This window comes from Poecilia latipinna, unplaced genomic scaffold (genome assembly GCF_001443285.1).
Source record: "Poecilia latipinna isolate Pla-1442-1.1 unplaced genomic scaffold, P_latipinna-1.0 Scaffold439, whole genome shotgun sequence".
NCBI lineage: Eukaryota > Metazoa > Chordata > Actinopteri > Cyprinodontiformes > Poeciliidae > Poecilia > Poecilia latipinna.
The window spans coordinates 264,853-274,188 of NW_015113055.1; the positions used below are offsets into that span (position 1 = coordinate 264,853).

Consider the following 9,336-nt stretch of genomic DNA (forward strand, 5'->3'; position numbering starts at 1 on the left):
GCAAGTGGTTTGGCACCAAAGTTTAACATTGTGCTGCTTCTCTCCCACTGCTTTGAAAGCATATTTAATAATTAACTTTACAAAAAAAAAAAAAAAACCTGCTTCTGGCGTCAGTTTATAGGACGAGTTGTTTCCATTAAGTCTTTGGGTTCAGTTGCAACTGCTTTCAAGCATTATAGGGATTAAAGTCTGCTGTAGTGAAATATTTTCTTTTTGCCAAAGCACAATTAGACTAAAGACAACATCTGTGCAGCTATATTGGCTGCTTTTCCAGAATGACTAAGGAAAAAATTTTGAAAAAAGATTTTCTCTAAGCAGCTTTAGAAACTCATACTGACATCTTTGAAGATTGTGTGCCTGCAGTGTGTCACCAACAATGTATCTGCAGAACCTTGTGTATAGGAATGAGTCAGTTTATTTAGAATGGTTCATGGTTGAAGTGACGAGAAACGAAACGCCTTTTTGCACATAATAGTTCCCACCAAACCCAGCAGTGCTCCGATTCGCAACAAGTGTCACAGTTTAGTGGGCGAGACTCTGCTGGAAAATTGATCCTGCCTTGATCCAGTTGCAGGATCAAGGCAACCGGATCATGGAACCGCCTGCTCCAAACAGGTTCCTCCTTAAAGAGGCTCAATTAATTGAAACTGTTAGGCATAGAAAAAATATTGACTTAAGGAATTAAAAACAGACGTTTTCATTGATTTTGGGACATTACATGCATGATCACTAGACATCTTGTGTCAAATTCACCACGAGTGATGCAGGATAACAAAGCCTTGCCAAGATAACATTTTCCCCTTGATTCACATTTTAAACATTTTGTGGTAGTAAATGTGGTAACACTTTATTTGAAGGGGGGGTGAATAAGACTGACATGACACTGTCATAAACACCTGTCATGAACATCAGTAAGTCTTCATGAATATTTATGACTGTTGTCATAAAGTGTCATTCGGTAAATTATGACACTTTTAATACAAAGTTGACATTATTGAAAATGTCTTCGTTATGACAACTTGACATTAAGCAAGAAATTATTGTCTTATAAGGATAACATTTTAAAATTCACCCGTTATGACATTCGTGACAAGTTATAATATCTTGCTTAATGTCACGTTGTCATAACGAAGACATTTTTGTCTAGATTAATGTCAAGTTATGATAACAGAGATTTTCAATAATGTCAACTTTGTATTAAAAGTGTCATGATTTACCGAATGACGCTTTATGACAACATTCATAAATATTCATGAAGACTTATTCATGTTCATGACAGGTGTTATGTCACGTTTATGACAGTGTCACGTCAGTCTTATTCCCCCACCCCCTTCAAATAAAGTGTTACCGTAAAAGTTTATGACATTACAACTATAAATTGTACGTAGCCCAAAGTAAATATCGTTTTAAAAAAATGAACAGACTTATATCTAGAACTCACATTTACTTTCATCCTCCAGCTTCATTTCCATCGTGGACTTTGTACCAGTATTGCCATACTTAAAACGGTACAGCCTGTTTAGTCTAAAGAAAAACTGCACACACTAGTGCTGACAGGCAAGTGAACATCAAGGATCCCCACACCAATGTTGATTTTGCTTGTCAGCACGCAGCCATACGAATACAAACAAGGCGGTTTGCTGCTACGTACCCGGAGCTGGAGGGTGTGACGTAGGATGGTTCCCTCTAAGGCGTGGATCCACTTCTCACGTTCGTCTGCATCTCGAGCTGAGGGGGGAAAAGTGTACAGAAACACACCCTGTGAGCCATATTTTTCATAAAGACAAGATCAGAAGCTGTGTTTGAGTCAAACACTAATGACACCAGGACACAACACTGAGATGATATGAACACTGGGGAACACTGAGATGAACAGAAACTACAGCTGACATTTACAAGATCCGCTTTGCATTTTCTAGCTCTTAACTGCAGAAGAACATCCAGTCCCAGCACAGACTCCTTACGGGGACAAAATCTATAAAAATACCAAACATAAACTGTCATAAAATACCAACCTGCAAATTACATAAATAAAACACAAGCTTCACTTTCTGAACCGAAATAAAGTAGTAAAAGTGACTTTTTGTTAAAGCAAAACGCAGTAAATTGCATGGAAAGACCTAAAGTCAACCCAATCTCCGTGTTGATTTCTAACATATATCCTTTGTTTGCATGGAGGGGCTGCAGCCTCTGAGCAGAGACCAAACAGGCTACCAGTGACATTAAACAGGGATTGTGTGGAAGCTGTTGTACATGCAGGGCTCACTGCAAACCCTTCCTGGTTGCTTCGTGGCGTCCGTTTTGTCCACTTTTCATGCACGTCAATGTTCTGAGGACTTTTTATTAAAACGGGACACATCTCACACATACGTCTTTCATACATTTGTAAAACTGTCCTTCCATGGCAGCTTTTATCAGGCTTTTCCACAAGCAGGAGGTTGTCCAATATAATAAAACCTCAACTCGAAAAGCTGTAACCTGCCCCTAACACTGGCTGGATAACTGCATACGGGTCACTTTTCACTCAAATGAAGGCAAGACTACAACAGATGAATTACTGTGCAAGCATGGAGGCTGAGCCATGCTATAGCTGAAAAGCTTTTAAAGACATTAAAAGGCAGCCGAGACTCACTCCAATCCACTTAGACACTGCCTCAGTGGCCTCTCACTTTCCCCGTTTGCCAAACAGACTCACCAAAGAAGCAGATTAGGGAAGCTAACATTGTTTAGCTGCTATTCATGGCAAAGACGAGATGGTGGCACCACCATTCAAGAAAAACAAAGACCCAAGCTCCAGGAAATGATCTAGTCTGTGTTTTACATCCACTCTACAAATAACTGTCAGAGGTAGGTGTTTGCACTGATGCAGTAAGTAGCCAACTGCAACCACCTACATGTTTGCCGTCGCCAGAAACAGCAGCAACCTGAAGAGTTACTTATTCAAACAGACTAAGGGTGATTTTTACATTTACCTGATGACAAGCCAAAGATTTATAACTTTGACCCAACTATCCAATAACCTGGTGAACGTCAGTCAACAGATGTAGGTCACACAAACGCTTAAAACCCCACAAAGATGAAAAAGAAATTAAATGATGTGCGTTTTCATTCTTGTCATATAGCAGGCCTTCCTTTGCAATAACATTCAGGTATCATATGAACAGAAAAAAAAATCTAAAGTCACCAAGTTCAGTATTTTTGCCTCAGCAAGTCACCAGAGCTTTAAAGAGAAGCTTTAAATCTGTAAGTATGTAAGGCGGTCTTAAGGCCCAGCTGCAGTAGTGCCATAACAGAGGACTATGTGCAAAGTAAACCCAATTACTCTGGGCTCTGATGCCCCTCTGATAAAGACAAGTACAGTGAAGCTTTCAGAAGAACACAAAGAAGAGGGACTGTACAAAACATGAGAAGCTACTGTGTTTTCACTCACAGTTGCCTAAAAAAAAAAAAGACAATAAAACTGTGTATCAATTATACAGAATGAATTAAAACGGAACATAAAATATACTACAAAACTGCAGGAGAAATTAAGAATGCTCTACAAAACCTGAAAGCTGCAGCTAAATCAAGCTCTCATTCTCAGAGCTTAGCTTCAATATGCCCTTAGTGAGAGAAGATCCCACTTCAATAAGCAGAATAAGGAACAGATACTGGACAGACACAAAAACACATCTTACCAAAGGGTAGTAGGAGTTTAATGTCACTTGTCACATGATGCAACTCATCTCACCTTAAACTAGCCAAACACACTGGACGACGGACAAAGCGTTGCACCTAATTGACAAATTCAACACTTGAAGAAGACCGTTTACATCAAACAGATATAACCTTGTGGTGGTTTGACACACATCATGCAAAAAAAACAAAAAACAAAAAAAAAAAAAACAACTACTGGTACTTTACATATTTGCAGTTCAATGCTAGGATCATACATTTCTTACATTAGCGGTTGCACCGATGTTTATTGGTCACATGAATTTCTGCTTCATTTCCCAGGGTAGCAACAATTTTTCAAAATGGATATTTACCTTAACAAAAGACTCCCGCTAGGAGGGAAGCAGTATTTGTTTTTTCTTCAGCAGGAACATATGACGCGTCGTGAAGAAGACGATGCTAAACATCAATATGGTTGACTTTTTCTCCAAAGTTAAAATTTAGCCATGTCAGTCTAAAATTGTTTAAAGCTCTACTTCGACAGCATCAGATTTTAAATCACTGATGTGCTTATGCGGTCTTTGGCTAAATATTGGAATAAGTTGATTAAATTAAAACTTAAAGGAGTTTTAAGCAGTTTTTGTTCTTAGGCAAAACTTAAGTATACCATGGGTCTATTGTGGTACAGAGAGGAGGAGCTCCTGCTGTTGTCGATATGGGGTTTATATTCGGCTGGTGTTTAATTAATATCTGTGAATGCTAAAACGTTTCTCTAATATGGAGGTAATTATAAGTTGCGCGGTATAAGTTCTGCAAAGGGCAATGTCATCCAAGACGAGCTCCAGCATGTACTGCTCTTACAAACTCATCCAAACCGACCCATGAGTTAACAGCATCAGTAATGACTGACTTATTGGGGGGAAAAAAAAGGACTTTAACTAAATGCAAATGGCTGAGGGTCTCATTATATTTGTTTTCCTTTTAAATGCTGCACTGTTTTCCACGAAGCTCCTTAATCAAAAAGAGCTCTGCGAGTCGTGCGTCACGTTTCTCTTTCCTCCTTCCAGGTCCGAACAAAATGTGACCCAGTTTCAAACCCTCTCTTCCTACTGGAGTTTGGACACATTTCAAACTGAAATGTGCAAATTATTCACATTCCTTGAACCTTTCACATTACAGTTACAAACCTTAATCTATTTCACTGGAATCTCATAGAATACAGCATATCCAGTTGTTGTTCCCAGTCAAGATAACCTAAAACCAATTGATAATCTGTAGCAAAACTTCATAAAATTGTTGTTCACAACTCAGTCCATCTAATCTGACAGAGTTTGAGCTTTTTTTTGTTGTAAAAAGCAAGAAAAGTAAAAAATAAATAATAAAGGACTGGGGAACAATTTCCATCTATAGATGTGCAAAACAAACCCAAAAGGATTTCCTGATGCAGTTGAAGTGAAAAGTGACTCAGTGTGTACGTCGAGGGGCTGAATACAAATTCAACCACACATTTGAGGATTTTATAAGAGGATTGAAAAACCATTCATCTTCTTATTATTATTTAATTATTATGTGTTGTTGTAATCTGACAAAATGTGAGCGTTCAAATGTATGAGTACATCGGACAGAAACATTAAGCCGCTTGCTGAACTGAAAGCACTACTGAAAGACTGAAGAGTTTCTGTCAGTTGCTTTATCCTACTTTTATAATTTTATGCTTTTAAACTAAGTTGTATGCCACTGGATGAATGAAATGCTGACACTTGCAAACTGTGCTTTTATCTTGCAAGGTCCCTCTTGAAAAAGAGACTGTAGATCTCTGAGGTTTTTATCCGGTTAAAATAAAGACCGTATGCAGATGCATACTGGACAGAGCATGAGAAAACTGAAAAGAGTGAATCAAGTACGGGCAAAAGACATGGCGGAGGTCTCCGCTTGGTCTGATGCTCTGGGCATGATGACGGGAAGTGACAAGAGATGGCCAGGTACAACAGAAAAGGCGAAGTGAGCAAAGTGCAAAGAGGGAAGAGGCCTTTCAAGGCATCTATGATGCACCGCTGGGGGAACGGCCCTGATGAATTATGGATGATCCTCTAAATAGCGAAAGAACCGGCCAGCACAGTGGCCTGCAGGTTCTAAAAGACATTTCACCTTGCGAGAGACTGCAGCTTACATTACACATACGTGATAAAATAAATCTTAACACTTAAAAGCTACAGCTACAATGAGTTGAACAGCAGCATGTGAAAAGGAAATTCTGTTATAGGTCTGGATTCTTTCTAAACCATCTTCCTCGTTCTCTCTGCAGTGCTGCTGTCCTCCTCCTCACACAGTCGATACCTAAAACACCTTACCCACGCACCGGCCCAAACATAATAGCATAGAGGAATATATATGTATAGATAGATACACACCCAGACTGAGCTTCCATCCTAAGAGACTGACTGCATAACATGAGATGACTGAGACTCCTTTACAGGGAAATCTGCTGCTGCTCAACATCCTGTGCAGTGCTTCATGTCCATACAAGCTAGAATCTCATGTTCCACGTTCATTAAGAGCTACTTTCGATGCTCATCTTCCAGCGGCCATGGGCCAGAACATCATCAGTAGGGCTGGCATTTACAATGGTGGCATTACGTTGTTGTTTTTCAGACAAAATGATGAACAGAGTGACATAGGATATACTGTTTACAAAGTGGATATGGTCATGAAATGAGATCACTTGAGTGCTCAGGTTCTGATAGTGGTAATATTGCACCAACTTATCAGTCAGTGACAGAAATCGGTAAATTTTCCCTTTATCAGCTCTGACTGTTGGACGGCAGGTAAAATACTGAATGTCTGAATTTTTATTTTATTAAATGAGTCCAAATGCTGGAAATGTCGACATTTTTTGTCTATGAATACATTAACAGTCAACATGTTTTATGCATAAAAGGAAAAAAAAAATCAGATAAAGTTCAGGGTCATATGTGTTGATCCATGAACTTGGAAAATCTTGTACATCATTCAGTTTCTGTTGGATTCAAAAATACTTTGTGTCAGAAAACAGCTTGGAAAACATCCATGTTGAGAGGGAAAGGCATGCCATTTTTCTTTTTTAGGCTGTTATTGATTTGGTTTTAACATTTAAAGGTTAAATTAAAATCTTTACACAGATTGGATAGGATATGTTGCAGTCTTTTGTAAGGATGCTGTAATCAGAGAAGCTAAACTCCAGGGTTTTTTTTTTTAATTAAAATATTTGCTAATACAGCGTTAAATCGGTCCAGTTGCCACATTTGTTTTGCTTTTAAAAAGCTGCTGCTTATAACGTTTTTTTACTTGGGGGTTTAAGTTAAACGTGGATAAAAAAAAAAAGGTTTTCCACCTTTCAAGAAAATGACCGGATAGCAGAATTGTTTTGTAAATGCTCCTTATCATTTGCTAAAGTAAAGATACACCAAGTGTATCCATGAGACTTTAGAACATATTGAGATGTAAGATCTATTTTAGTGAAACAGAGTCATGAACAGATGATCGTTACGTTTTTAAAGGGCTTCCAAGAACTTTTTTTTAGCGATCAGCACCATTAGCACATCAGAACTTTGGATAATGAATCCCCGACAGGCTGCCATCATTTCAAACTCTGTATTGCCAATGCTCAATCAAGCTTATAAGCTTAAAAGAATAAAACAACAATTTTGTTCAGTTATCGAATCAGAAATCAGCATCAGGCGGTGGAAGACCCGCTTGATGCATTACTGAAGTAGCGCCTCGTTATAAAACAACTGCTGTACTTTCACTGTGATCTGAGCACCAAACTAAAACAAGACCATATTGAGAATGATGAGGCAAATTTTCCAAACTAAACAACATTCGCTTAAATTACACAGAACCGCATCTCAGGCTGACTATAGCACAAACGCAAAAGACACTTCTAGAATGACAATATTTGTGCTACTTCCACTTTAAGATGAATCCCCAAGTCTCATAATATGCATGCAATTTGCAAGAACATTGTTTAGCACAGCTAACAGGCGTCAGTAATCCAAGTCATCCTATCCTAAATTAACCCGGTCTGTTTCTGTCTGCCCTCACAACCAACTTAAACAGCCTGCTTCGCTGCGCTCTAAATCGTCCTTCAGCCTCGGCCACAGACCAAAACACCCGAGAGCAACAGAGCACTGCGCTCCACCCTGACTCCCCATCCCAGAAGACAAACAAACAAAACGCCTCCTCCTCCTCACTGTCCTCGTCCCCCGCCGCTGGCATGCATTCAGACCATGAGACGTGCACGCTTTCCTTCTTACCCTTGCGTTTGTAGAACCACAGCATACAGCTTCGGAACACAGACATGGGACAAAGCATGGAGGAGGTGAGGGAGACGGGGGCCCATGGACCCTCGGGACGGAAGTGAAAACAGGGTGCTGGGTGTGAAGGTGATGGCAAAATGTATACAGATGGACAAATGGAAGGGCAGTGATGAAGGAAACTAAGAGGAACTTAGTTAAAGACCTGACAAAGCGTTTAGGGTTTGAAAAACAAAAAAAGAAAGCAGAGTGTCTGCAGTGTGCTGGACTGGACAGCCTAAAAAAAAAAAAAAACAGAAAAAGAAGGGAAAGATTGACGGAACAGCAGGGGCTGGTTCCTTTCCTTTGGGGTGAATGGTTGTTCAAAAGTGAGCAGCAGCAGCAGTGGTGCAGAAAACAGTGAGCAGCAGCATCAGCAGCAGCCAGGAGAGACCTGAGCTCAGCTCCAGGCTCAGCACTATTCCCTCATTATTCCCACAGGCTCAGCTGTAGAGACACATGAGCAGCAGTCTTCCTCCACGGTCGACAGAGCCGGAGAAAAAGGAAAAAGGATTGACTTGCTCGTGCCGTTCCAGAGGCATGAAAAAGATCCTGTTCACATACAAAGATATGCCAGTCTGACCTGGAGTGGCTACTTAGAAAATGAGGAAATTGCTCAGACAAAACGCAACCCAGCTTCGACTCGGTATAGATGCCTGTGTGTTCACGCGTTTCCTGGCTTTAGAGCAATCCAATCCAAGTCTTTAGAAGGTGGGGAGGGAAAGAGGAAAGAGAGAGAGAGAGAGAGAGAGAGAGAGAAAGAGAGAGAAAGAGAGAAAGGGAGAGAGAGAGGGACTAAATGAAGAGCACAGATGGATGCCAGAAAGATTTCAGAGAGCGAGGCAGAGAAGGCGGCTCGAAGGCGAGCAGAGGAGAGGACACCTCACCTTGAAAGTGGAAAGTCTTCTGGTCCACAGTGATGGTGAATGTGCTGTCGTCCTCGTCATCTATGCCGATCACAGCTCCCTGCGCACATGGAGAGAGGAACACAGGCAGTCATGTAATACTCCACTTTCCATTCCTAAACTCATGCCCTCCCTCCACATGTCCCAGCAGTCTTCTATTAGCTCCTATTACTCAATTAACCTTCTCAGCAATGCGCTCTTTCCTACTAAAAATCTTTAACTCTTAACTGTTTTCCTCTCTCTCATTTCTCTGCGTATGAATGCAGCCTTTTGCAGCATAGAGAAAGAGAGAGAGAGAGACAGAGAGGGAGTAGGGATTTGGGAAAATGAGGGAGGAGGAGGAAAGCAGAGGTAGGGGGGAGGAGTACAGACAGCGGCAGGGGAAAAAAAAAAAAAAAAAAAAAAAAAGACCGGGGGGTCACCGCCCCCCGCTGGGCGGGGACATT

General features: G+C 40.5%; 1 protein-coding gene across 2 annotated transcripts in view; it reads right to left on the reverse strand.

The window, feature by feature from the left end:
* The window catches only part of osbpl9 (oxysterol binding protein-like 9), a 61,131-nt gene that overhangs the window by 22,563 nt on the left and 29,232 nt on the right, over positions 1–9,336 (reverse strand). The window contains exons 4-5 of one of the 2 annotated variants that reach the window (XM_015038374.1): positions 8,873–8,951; positions 1,652–1,728 (exon numbers count right to left, since the gene is read on the reverse strand). In XM_015038374.1, the coding sequence (XP_014893860.1) occupies positions 1,652–1,728; positions 8,873–8,951 (156 nt within the window). Of the gene's footprint in view, positions 1–1,651; positions 1,729–7,946; positions 8,100–8,872; positions 8,952–9,336 lie in introns of those variants that run through there. The other variant, XM_015038375.1, reaches the window with a different exon arrangement.